This window comes from Sinocyclocheilus rhinocerous, unplaced genomic scaffold (assembly GCF_001515625.1).
Source record: "Sinocyclocheilus rhinocerous isolate Xijiao unplaced genomic scaffold, SAMN03320098_v1.1 scaffold689, whole genome shotgun sequence".
Classification (NCBI taxonomy): Eukaryota; Metazoa; Chordata; class Actinopteri; order Cypriniformes; family Cyprinidae; genus Sinocyclocheilus; species Sinocyclocheilus rhinocerous.
The window spans coordinates 286,108-299,709 of NW_015652129.1; the positions used below are offsets into that span (position 1 = coordinate 286,108).

The following is a 13,602-nucleotide window of genomic DNA, read 5'->3' on the forward strand; positions in this document are numbered from 1 at the left end:
GAGCCGTTCAGTTTGCATTGTTTACATCACCAGATGCCCAGATATGCACATTTTGGCAAGCTCTATTAGGTTGACATTTTCCAACGCTTTGGTCCATGTAATAACCCCCGTAAAACTTTTTGTATTTTGATATAATAAAAAAATATATAAGAATGTGTTTATTTCTTGAAGAGTGATTTTTGACTGTTCGTATATGCAGTGACCACTAGAGGTCACTATTGCATAATGTTAAATCTGAATGATTTTTGTTTCTACATATCAAGCAAAATGCCTTAGAGGGAAGGTGTTTTCCAAAAGTTTGACTGATAATGCTGTCATATAGGAAATTAAGTGTTCATCCAGGTGCAAAGTCCTCAACCAACACAACTCCCTCTCACACACCTATTTATCTAAAGTGAGTGACTAACACAAACACAGATAACACTGTGGCCCTGGCATAGGTCTCAAAGCCAACGCCTTGGCATTGGCCAGATAATTGAATAATTATCATGATGTTGATGATTTCCCAAGGAAAAGTTGAGATGGTCTCTGCTAAGTTTTGGTTAACCGTTCTATAGTCTTTTAGTCAAATTAGCCTTAATTAAACAGTTGTGTCCTTTCATCTTTGACCAATCAACATGTTATGAAGCTGTAGATGGCTTGTTTAGCCTACTAAATTAGACCTGACTGACAACTATGAAATTGTATAGTTTCAATAGTATAGTTTCATAGTTTGGTATAGTTTAAAGGGATAGTTCACCCCAAAAATGAACATTTTGCCATTTACTCATCTTCCTGTTGTTCCAAACGAGTATAACTTACTTTCTTCTGTGAAACACGAAAGAAGATATTTGGAAGAATGAAGGAAAAAAGTAATTCTCAATACATCATTTATGTTCCACAGAAGAAAGCAATTCATAAGATTGGAAACAACATGAACTTTATATATAATTTTATATGTAACCCTTTATATGTAAAACTGTAATTCTTTTTCAGAATTTCCAGAATTCTTTAAAATTGTATTTCTCCATCAATATTTAATGTATCAACCACTGATCTATATATAATATTTTCTATTATAGATCAGTGGTATTAACACATTTTCCTTGAGGGAAGTATTTAGACCCACTGTTCAATAATCTTGAATATTTTAAGTTTTCAATGTTGGTCAGTTTTGACTCCAAATCTCAGGTGTTCTTCTGTGGACAAGCAAGAGTTAAATGAATCCTACTGAAATGCACCTTGCTCCTGGCCACGCCCCCAAACACACACGCAGTCCGTTTATCAGGTGATGCGCGAGAGCGAACTTTTACTGTGTCCTGCCTCGAGACCGAGCTCATTCATTCACTCACGTTCACACGCGATGGAGGATGCTTTGGTTTGACTCTTTCACGTGCATTCACAATATTGGATCTGTTCTAGAGGGAAACTACAGCTGGATTTGATTTGGGGAGTAACGCTAAAACAATTACAGACAGGTGAGTGGCTCGTGTTGAAATTTCCTCTGATTGCTGGCGATTTAGGAAGCATCCGTGCTTGTAAATATTACAATATTTTATCCATAAATAAACATTGCGTCTTTTTGCTAGTGGACAAATAGCTGCGCCGTTATAAATTCCTTAAATAGGCCTACCTCCAATTTATTCACTTCCCGTGGTTAAGAACAAGCTCCCTAAAACTGTTTAGCCCTAAATACGAAACATACAACGAGTCTTCATTAGAAGAAAAAAAAGAAGAAAAAAAAACTAAAGACCCTGACCGGAAGTGCTAAAGTCACATGCTGTTGCCCATGACAACAGTGCATATTTTATTACTACCAGCCAAAAGCAAGATTTCAACATAATTATAGAATAAGGTTTACTTCCCCACCTCCTTAGTCACATAGCAATAAACCCATACCTGTGCATGAATATCGTTTCCTGTCTGTAAACATTCCACGTCAGATTTTCAGGATCCAAGACTGGATTTCAAGACAGTCTGTCGCTTAGCAACCACATCAATGTACAGCTTCCACACAGTTCCTTACACAAGTTGTATAAATGATGTCTCATGTCTTAAAACCATGTTCAACTTAATACTACTGGGGCCAAAGGTCTGGAACCATGAGCGAAAATGCTTCTATTACTAATATATGTATGTAATACATATTTTTAATATAATAATTAAAAAAAAAAAAATATTTGTAATATTAATATTTGTAATATTATTATTAAAAATACAATTGGCAATAATTAAAATGTTATAATAAAATGTAATAAATTGTGATAAAATTGTTAGAATAAAAATAACAATAAATCTTTCCCATGATTGTGTAGCCTAGTGAACCAAACTTAGAGACCATTTTGAAGGCTCAGGAAACCTTTGCGGGTGTTTTGAGTTGATTAGCTGATTGGCATGTCACCATATTCTAATTTGTTGAGATAGTGAATTGGTGGGTTTTTGTTAAATGTGAGCCAAAATCATCACAATTAAAAGAACCAAAGACTTAAACTACTTCAGTCTGTGTGCACTGAATTTATTTAATACACGAGTTTCACAATTTGAGTTGAATTACTGAAATAAATGAACGTTTCCACGACATTCTAATTTATTGAGATGCACCTGTATACACTCACACATATACACGTTTCAGTAAATAATAATACTAATAATTAAAATAGGCTAATAAATTATTATTAATCTGCTTAATTTAAAATAATATTTAAAATGCATTTTAAATCCCATTTTTAATGTAGTTTCAGACATTCAAACCCTATTGTATTCTGTTGCAAATCAAAGACTACAGACCACAAACAGTTGCTCATATTTTGAGATACTGAATTCCAAAGCGTCCTCTCACAACCTGTTGAAAAGAGTTAAATAATCACACAGGCTGTGTAAATTGGTCTGGATTAGTCACCAGAGCTACTGTGTGCTTATGTATTCAAGGTAAAGTTAACTCTCTCAGGTGCCTGCATGCTCACATGGAGCTGTCTTTTCTGTCAGGGAGGGTTCATTCTGCTGAGTCAACATCAAGCTTCTGCCTGTCAGCACTTCTGATAGTAGGGCCGGAGTGTGAGAGGAATATTTTGTCGTTTCGATCTCGTTGCTCTATCAGAACCAATAGATCATACATTCTGTGCATGTCAGTCGTGGTTAAACTGTCGCTGTGGGTGTGTCTCAATATTCCAGGATTCCTTTTGTTTATGTACTTCACACTTGAAATATTGATGGCGTAGCGTATAGTTGCTTGTGGAAGTCTTGTGTAAGTCCTGTATTCATCACGGTCATGCATCACTGAACATGTCACAAACCGTGCTCGTCATTGATTTTCTTTAGGTTCATTTGCATTTCAAGGTCCACAGTCGCCATTTAGCCAACTTATTTTTGCATGAATTCGAGTGCTTTCTTTATCAGTAGGACTGATTTAATAGATGTATTAATAAATACAGCAATATACAAATAAATGAACAAATAAACAGATGGATGTTTTTAAAACTGTTTTACCTGTTTTACATTATATACTGAAACTTCATTTATTCATTCACTGCGATCAATATACATTATTTATGGCAATAAAAAGTAATTATTTTACCACATGCAGACATAACAGACTTTATTTGTTTATTTGTTTAAATTGATATAGCCTTTGACACTGTTAAAGCAATATAAAGTAAACAAATAAATCCACCATATATAATATTTATTTATTTACATATATTTTTATTGCAATGAATATAGCCTTTGATGCTATTAAGGTAATAAAAATAAGAAATCCACCATATTACATAACCTTTACTTATCTATTTATTTATGTATTTATTTTATTGAAATGAATACAGCATTTGATGCTGTTTTGGCAATATAAAGTAAGTAAATAAATCCATTTATTTTGTTTATTTATAACATTTATTTTGTTAAATTTAATTTAATGTGTAATATATATATATAGTTGTTATGGCAATATCAAGTAATTAAATTCTCCATTTACATAACAACATAACATACATAATATTAATTTAGATATTGGAATAAATGGTAACACTTTATAACAACTTTCTTTAATAAACTATTAACAAATAATGCTTAACAGATCATTATTTCATATATATTCACATAGCTAGAAATATTAGATAATGTGCTCGTTAATGTTTACTAATGTACTTATTAAACATTACCTTATGATTAACAGATAATTAATGGAAATGGCAATGCTTACAAATGTCATTACATTTTCAATTCATATAATCATGCACTTTTTAAAAATCTTCAAAATGATTTTGACAGATGGCTTACAATGAGTAAAAGCTTCATTAATTAGTAACAAATATTACATAATGATCTATAATAGATCAGTAGTTAATGCTTACAAATGTCATTAAACTTTCATCATTTCATTAGTACCTTTATGAGCAGTCACCTCAATTACAAAAGCTGTCCCAAATGACCTGAATTCATCCTATTTACACATCTTTACAAATCACTTTTTAATTATTTGTTTATCTTTTTGCCATACCTAATCTAAAGTTGGAACTATTCATGATTTGTACATTTTTATAAACGTTTGGTACCTTTATGGACACTGGACTTGTTGTAACGTTTGTGTAAAGGGTGGTTAGCTAAGTTTATCTAAATGCTTGCTAAAGACATAACAGATAACATACATTATTAGGGGTGCAAAACATGTTTTTATTGCCTCAACACTTATATTAGTTCTGTATATGATTCATTTGTTGTGTCTCCCAAAATGTGTAATAAACATGCTTTAAGTCCTGGTGTCCTCTACAGTGGACATGTATGAAATCGACGTCCTGTTTCATAACAGAGGGTCATATTTTGATTTGAAACCCCATAACATTTTCCTGAGATGTTGATTTATGACAAACAATTAGAAAATTAGTCCAATTTAAATGATAATTGCAAAATATTATCATAGTTCCATAAGGGTGTTACACTTGATCACTACTTTAATGTCAGCCATTTTTAAAGACCAAGGAGAGGGAGTGGTCATGGTGAAATATCCAATCATTTGGTATCTCTGAAAAGCCCTAAATGCGCTCTGTACAGGACATCCAGACTTAAAACTGTGACATGTAATGTCTCAGAGAAATCTCCAAAATCTTCAAAACTCCATAGCTGGTAGTCAGGAGGTTAAACTGGCTATTCCTTAAATCATACATCAACAGGGGAAAACAATTATTATTATTATTATTATTTTTTAATTATTTGAAGGTTTTTCTGCCACAGGCCTTCATCCTTTGCCGAGGTTAGAGGTTTATGTTGAAGTCCAGTCTCCTCCCTCCCCTCACAGACGGGCAGCTGTTGCAGTGACTCAGTATCATGGAGGCATGCAGCGGGACTGCAGCAGCGACACACGGCAGAGCTCCAACACCTCTGAGAGACGCATGCAGTCATGATCCCTGTGAAGGGTGAGTAACAGCCTGCATACTTCACCTCTCAGTGTGCTTTGGCTGCTGCGGTGCTCGAGTGTGGTTAGATATGCCATATAACATGTGTCTGCCTGGATGTGTTTCTCTTGCAAGGTTAGATGAGGCATTTTCTTTACATACGGCTGAATCTCTGCATAATCAGGTGCAGTGCATGGTTTTTGCACACACAGGCGTTTTGTGCGTCATGTGACCGGTCACCTTATTCTATTTCTGAGACCGCATATTTCAGCAGCACTGCATGCAGCAGATGTGAATTTGTCCCCTGAGGAGTAAATTATAGTGGAGATTTGTGTGCAACTGGTGCCCTACAGAGATGATAACAAGGACAGTAGAGTCACCAATGAACGTGTTGTACCGCCCCAAGGAAGCAGGCATGGTTTACTGTAATGGTCAGTGACATGACACATCTTTTATACTATGTGTTAATTTATTCATTAAATATGTAATTCATACAAAACAAAATAGCAGGGTGATAACTGTTCTGATATCATAAAGTAAAAGCCTGATTAAAAGAAGTCTTGAAAGGAAAACCTTAACATTAAGTATTATATTAAAAACTGTAATTAATGTGGGGTTTTTTTATTGAAAAAAACCCTGCTTTTTAATATTTGATTTTCCCCCCACCAGATTAAAATCATGTTATGCAACCAATATGCAGAAACATGCTGGGGAAACAAAACAAAACAAAAAAATATATAAAGACCATTGCAGACCTTTAGTAAAATAGCAGATAATTTAGCATTTGTATGGCAATGTTAGTTTGTGATATTTATAAATTAATGAATCATGATATTTGTAAAAGAAATAAAAAAAACATGAATTTATATAAAGACCATTGCAGACCTTCAAGTCAAAAATATCAATAATGTAAAATAGCAGATCATTTGGCATTTTATGGCAGTGTTGGTTAGTGATATTTTTAAATGAATAATTTATGATATTTGAAAAACAAAACAAAAAAATTAACCTTTTTTAAACGAATGATTAAGATTACATATATTAAAATGATTACTTAATGGTTTTACAACATGACATTTTAGAGTCATTCAATTTAATATTTTTTTCAAAACCATATTAAATTTTGAATACCAAATGATTTCTTTTCTATTCTTTTCATTTAAGTTACAATCCAAATATCCTGTTCATTGGATGACATGAGCAGCAGTTTTTCAAATGACAACAGACGTGATAATTGCAATTAAAATTTTTATCAAAATGATTATCAGTTTAACCATTATAGTGCGCGGCATGACTAACTGTGACTAAAATGTCAACAATTTTAATTGACTAAACAGTAGATCAAAAACATTGTCTAAATATTGACTAAATATGATAAAAACTACTTCATTGTGAACACTCTCTTTAATCATTGACCCATAGTTAGTAATTTAGAGCTCATTATCTTGCACCTGTGACTTTAAAATGGCAGTAAACTTTTGCCTCTTTCTTCCATGAACAGGATCAGGCAATATCGTTCAATCTCACGGTGGTCTAATCTGTTGGAGGAAGGGGGAACACAATGTTGTTCCAGAACAACATTGTGGGATGTTCTGGAACAAAATCACTGACTCTTTTGTCTACCAAATGAATCGTCTAAACTCTAGCCTTTTATTCCCATTCTAAAGGCTTTCCAATCCTTAAAGCTGTTCCAGCTCACCTTTCCTTACCCCAGGAGCGCATCATATTTCAAGTTACACTTTAGCCCTGTTCTTTGTTATTTAGGGTGGATTCATTTGTGACTGACTGAGTGACTGATTGAAGCGATATCCTTGTGCGTCGCAAAACGTACAATAGTGAACTTTTTACTGCTACTAATCTGATCTTCTATAACATCTCCTTATTTCGACCCTCTCGGCCATGTTCTTAGCTGCAGGGTGAACTGGGGTAATGCTCTGGAGAATTTCTGAAATGGACAGATCATTTCATGATGTGTATGTGAAATGGGAGCTTTTACTTTTGGAAACTAGAAATGAATGTAACTTTTGAGTATAATTCATTATGATTGGCTTATAAAGTGCTATTTTCTCACATAATAGGTTTGTGTAATCTGATAGTTTAACTACTACACATCCTAAACAGCTTTACTAACTGATTAAAGACATATAAGGTTCAATACCCTCATTAACAAATCCGATTTTGTAATTTTCCTATATACAAGATCAGAACAGACACACTGAAAATGCATTAGGACTGACGTGTGTTTGTTGAGCAGCTTTACTCTTGTGTTATTGACACAGTTCGGCCTTGGTAAACTTGTAGCTCGTTGGTTGGTTATTTCTTCACCCGGGTCATGAGTTCAGTGTAATGAGTGGTGCCTCTCAACTTGGTTAGTTTATTGTCTGCATGTCCTGCTTGATTAGGCAGCCAAAAGTGAGGAAAAGAAATGGACCAGAAGCAATGTATCAGATGGCGCAGTGGACTTTGAACATGCCCGGGACATATAAGAACTGTTGGCTTCTAAGATCTTAGTTTGGGTCCCCAAAAAGAATTTAGGCATCAAAATATATAATGTATATACACTACCATTCAAAAGTTTGGGATCAGTAAGATTTTTTATGTTTTTAATGGAGTCTCATGCTCATCGAGGCTGTATTTATTTGATCAAAAATACAGAAAAAACAGTAATATTGTGAAATATTATTGCAATTTCTAATATTGGTTTCCTATTTTAATATACTTATATAATATAATATAATTTATTTCTGTGACACAGTGCTGAATTTTCATCAGCCATTACTCTAGTCTTCAGTGTCACATGATCCTTCAGATATCATTCTAATATGCTGATTTATTCTCAGTGTTGAAACTGTTGTGCTGCTTAATATTTTTTGGAACCTTTGATACTTTTTTCTTTGATTCTTTGATGAATAAAAAGTTAAAAAGAACAGCATTTATCCAAAACAGAAACCTTTTCTAACAATATAAGTCTTTACTATCACTTTTAATCCATTTAACATAATAAAAGTATTAATTTCTTAAAAAAAATAAAAAAAAATAAAGAAAAAATGTACTGACTCCAAACTTTTAAATACTAGTGTATGTTGTAACACAAAATTTCTATTTTGAATAAACACTGTTCTTTTTAACTCTTTATTTATCAAAGAATTCTGAACAAAACTATCACAGGTCCCAAAAAAGTATTAAGCAGCACAACTGTTTCCAACATTGATAATAAATCAGCATATTAAAATGATTTCTGAATGATCATGTGACACTGAAGGCTGGAGTAATGATGCTGAAAATTCAGCTTTGCATCACAGGAATAAATTATATTTTAAAGTATATTAAAATAGAAACTTATTTTAAATTGCAATAATATTTCACAAAATAACAGGGTTTTTTCTGTATTTTTGGTCAAATAAATACAGCCTTGATGAGCACAAGAAACTTCGGTAAAAAATATGAAAAATCGTACTGATCCCAAACTTTTGAACGGTAGTATATATATATTAATAGAAGTTTATTCATTTGCTAATTCAGCATGTATTTTTTTGTGCCGCAACATATGGTAGTGTAAAGTTTGAATATGCATAAGTGTGAATGAGATTTGAGAATTTCCACAGAGGGATCCTTTTTCAGCAAATAACTCAAGGCTGAAATACACTGCACAACTTTTAAAATTTCAGCATATTTTAGAACACTTGCTGATTTTATAAACGATTTAGAGGAAAAACTTGGCATCATACACTAAGCAAATGAGGATCACACACTAACAGACTTTTCAAGTTGTTCCGAACACAACAAAGTCACAAGAAACATGTTTTGTTGTTGAGAGATGCATGACAGATGAAAATGATTCATCTGTGCTTTTAAATCAGCTCAAAATATGTAGACGTTTGATATCCTCTTTGATATCCTATATTAAGATGCTTGATATCCTCCAACTGGACAGATTCATACTATAAAGCTCATTTTCTTTTAAATCTGTCAACTCCATCTACCCAAAATTAGCTAGACTCCTCCAGACTGCAAATCAGGGCAAAAGTCATTTTTTGGCCTGTTCCCTGTTGTATGGCTTTAGAAGACCTTTTAAGGAGTTTTTTTTAAGAAGTTGACAACCCGTGGTCACTAACTGATTTCATTGGTTGGAAAAGAGCAGCTTGAACATTTTGCAAAACATCTTATTTTGTGTTCTACATTTTTGGGTGAATTATTCATTTAAAACTATCCTAGCTCAGCAATTTCATTGGTGTAATTGCTTTGTGCGATGCGATGCAGAGGTATGTATGTATGTCATAGCATAAGCTTATTTCAACATACCCCTCTCTGATTCTCTTTTCTTTAAGGCCCCACCCAGAGGAGGATGAGGGGGAGGAAGATAGGAGCTTGCAGCCAGCAGAGACTGCAGGCTGGGAAGACGCCATTGCTGTTATGGTGCGTGTGTGCTGGCTTTCTGTATGTCACGCTCCATGCGTTTAGAGTGCTGCGTAATCGTTTGTTTACATGTGCGTGTTCGTATACGCAGACACGAGGAGCGCCGATGGTCCCCGAACTGCCTGCCGAATCTTCTCTGCGCTCATGTGCCAGCACGGCCAGCATGAAGGTCAAGAACGTCAAAAAGTAGGTGTTTATATGTTCAAGGGAAGAGTTCTTTCTCTGTTTTGTCTCTTCCAGACCCACGGAGCAGAATACTGATGAGCTCTTTTTGTTTTGCAGACTGTCCCTCACCAAAGGCCATTTTCCCAGGCTGGCAGAATGTGCCCACTTCCACTATGAGAATGTTGACTTTGGCTCTGTGCAGGTGAGGGTTTTATGGTAAATGCAGTCCTGCTGAAGGCCATGATCACTCAGGGTTGACGGGAATGTGTTAATTAGGCTCTTGGCTGTGGTCTTGGTTTCACTGGTGGCAGATTATCCATCATGTTGAAATTAGGGCTGTGGTTTAAGTTACAAGCAATACACATCGGTCTCTGTCAGGTTATATGCTATCCTGAAAGATCTTCAGACTGTGGAAAACATCTTGGCTAGCTGTTTGGATTTCAACGTCATTGTTCCTCCCCAAACTGTTATATATTGATGACTCCTCTATATAAAAGATGTTTTAAAAATGTTTTTAAAGGAATTCTGGTATGCTCACCCAAACTGAATTTATTTGATCAAAAATACAGTAAAACAGTTATAATGTGAAATTATTACATTTTAAAATAACTGTTTTCTATTTTAATGCGTAATTTATTGCTTTGATGGTGAAGCTGAATTTTTAGAGGCAATTACTCCAGTCTTCAGTGTTACATGGTTCTTCAGAAAACATTATAATATGCAGATTTGATGCTCAAGAAACATTTATTTATTATCAATGTTAAAAACATTTGTGCTGCCTAACAATGTTCAAGTATTTATAATCTTCATATAAAGTATTTACAGTCACTTTTGATCAATTAAATGTGTCCTTGCTAAATAAAACTATCAATTTCTTTAAAAAATATTTCTGTCCCCTACATTTCACTTACATTTTTATATTTATCTGTGTATAAAGTAAATCAAGGTATCATCAAGGCTCCAAAATAGCCCAATTTAGTTTTATCCTTTAATCAGGTTGTTTTTGCTACTGTACCTTTAAGACTTCTTATGCAAATGATCTATGATTGTGCAGTATACTAATGTGATATGTAAATGTGGGTGGTAACATTTTAATATGTTCATGGTCATAGTTGCTATGATGATTAATGCCAAGATGGACTGGACATGCAGATTTGCTTTGGTTCTCTGCAGACAAACTCTAACGTACACAGTCACTTTAAGGAAAGTCAGTTTACTCAGCAGCCAAAAAAAAAAAAAAATTTTTTTAATACAGTTATTGTGCATGTGCATTCTAGAGTAAATAAACAAACTATCAGAAAAGTCAATTGGCACTTCAATTTCTATTCCATATTTGCCACAGTTTTTTTTTATTGTTTTTTTCTATAAATGATTAGTCTCCTCCCCCTCTTCTCCTTGTACTGTCTTTGATATAACATCAAACTGAACTTCTCCATTTTTATTTCAACAAATCTGCCCGAACACATTTTTGTCCAGCCAGATTTTGTTGTTATGCTGATGGGTTCCAGCAGAGAGCAGTAAATACCACTGAGCCCCTCCTCAGTCTTTGCTGTATGTACAGTATACTGTTCTGAGAACCAAGGGTGTTGGTTTCGATGCATCATGAACAGGGTATGGCGTCATAACTGAGGAACAGGAAGTTTGCCCTCCCGTCCTACAGCTCTGTGCTCTGCGCCTCCATCATCCTGTGCATTTCAGCTCTCAAGGTCACGCAGAATCCTGTTCTATTAGATCACATTCGGTCTCCTGAGCACGTCACACTGACACACTGTGGCCGGGGGCTGGAGGAGTCCAGAGTCCAGATACTCTCCTACTCAAAACTTGGCAGTTAAATAAGAAATTTGATGTTTCAGGAGGAATGTCCTTTAGTTCTATTTCTCTTTTGTTGCTTTCAAAGCTCATGTGCACATTTCAGCAGTTGAAGGATACTATATCAATGAATGCGTATCAGATAACAGCAGTTTCATGCCATGGTGTCTTTTGTCTGTCCGGTGTAAATTTGGAGAAAAGAAAAAAAAAAGATGCATATGCAGTATGAACACAAAATAGGAACCTTTTCTGTACTGAGGACAATTGAACAAAACTAAAAAAACATCATAATATATGAGTCCAAGTCCTGATCATAATTATTGACACCCAGATTTAGAATATCTTCAGAAATAAATGCAAATTATAATTTTTTTTAATAATCGGAGTATTTTAATAACACAGTTTTTTGTCTGTATTTGTAATTTGACTATATGAATCCCTTTTTTGTTGTTCAAAATTTTACATTTTAAAATAAATTGATTTTATTTATTTATTTTTTGTTATGGATTTATTTTATGTAAACATGATCATTTGAACGTGTGTGTCACGGTTAATACAGTTAACTAAAATTAAAACCAAAACCATAAACTTGTTACTTAAAATAAATAAATGTTAACTGAAATAAAACTTTAACTTATTTTATTTCAGATAGTTTCCAATGCAACATTTCTCATTTTCATTTAGTTTAACTTGATGTAAATAACTAAAACTAAACCTGAAATAAAAATTAATAAAACTACATAGACATTAAAAAAAAACAAAGTAATCATTACAAAATCGCACTACAAAATTAAACTAAAATGTCAACCAGAATTAAAATAAAAGCAGAAATTCTACAAATAAAATGTAATTAAAAATATTAATCAAAACTATAATAGTATGATACTAAAATAACGTGTGCTTTTTTGTTGACGTAAAAAATAAATGAAATGTGAGACAGATGCTTATTTTCCCCTCTGGTCATTTGCTCAGAAATCACACCACACAGAAACTCTTATTTTAGATTTCAGTAATGTTAAATGCAAATTGTATAAGCATTTTATTTTATTTGGTGAAACATGAATAACTATCCTAAACTAAGTACAGTACTTGTTTGCAGCTGACTCTGGATTCATATTTTGAATACAATGCCTTTTATAAATTTAATTGTAGTTTATGTATCTGAATACTGTTTTATACCACTGTAGAATAACCTTGTCTGTGTTTAGTCCAAGAATAGGGTATTGAGTTAACATCCCTTCTGTGGCATCTTAATGTAGACCCTTGTTGCATTCCCAGAGGTGGTGTGCATGTTCCACATTCCTCGGCTCAGGTTTACAGAGAAGCTTTCAGGATCCCTGCCTCCTCCCTATAGTGCAGAGAAAGATGGAGACGGAGGAAGAACTGGGCCAAATTCAATGATGCTGTAATGAGCTTTCACTGATCTGAGAACAGTCACCTCCATCTCCATATGAGCAGCTGGTTGGGGCATTGATTAAGTCTATGTGTTTTCTGCTATAAATCGTCTTGGACAGAAAGGAGGGAGCCCTCACTCACCATAATTTCATTAGAATGGACCCAAACCCAAACCAAACAGTGCTGCTGAAATGTGTGAGAAAGGCTTTTCTATGGGTGGATTGATCTTGAAATATTAAAGGGGTCATATGACGTTGCTAAAAAAGAACATCATTTTGTGTATTTGGTGTAATGAAATGTGTTTATGTGGTTTAAGGTTCAAAAAACACATTATTTTCCACATACTGTACATTATTGTTTCTCCTCTATGCCCCGCCTTTCTGAAACTATTTTTACAATGCTCATCGTTCTGAAAAGCGAGGTGTGCTCTGATTGGCCAGCTATCCAGAGC

At 34.0% G+C, this 13,602-nt stretch overlaps 1 protein-coding gene across 1 annotated transcript in view; it reads left to right on the plus strand.

Annotated features, from left to right (window-relative positions):
• Positions 1–1,257: 1,257 nt before the first annotated feature.
• The window catches only part of LOC107713447 (rho GTPase-activating protein 32-like), a 39,311-nt gene continuing 26,966 nt past the window's right edge, over positions 1,258–13,602 (plus strand). Inside the window, exons 1-5 of the mRNA XM_016518934.1 lie at positions 1,258–1,457; positions 5,270–5,387; positions 9,695–9,782; positions 9,874–9,968; positions 10,065–10,149. Coding sequence (XP_016374420.1) covers positions 5,299–5,387; positions 9,695–9,782; positions 9,874–9,968; positions 10,065–10,149 — 357 coding nt within the window. The 5' untranslated portion in view covers positions 1,258–1,457; positions 5,270–5,298. The remainder of the gene's footprint in view (positions 1,458–5,269; positions 5,388–9,694; positions 9,783–9,873; positions 9,969–10,064; positions 10,150–13,602) is intronic.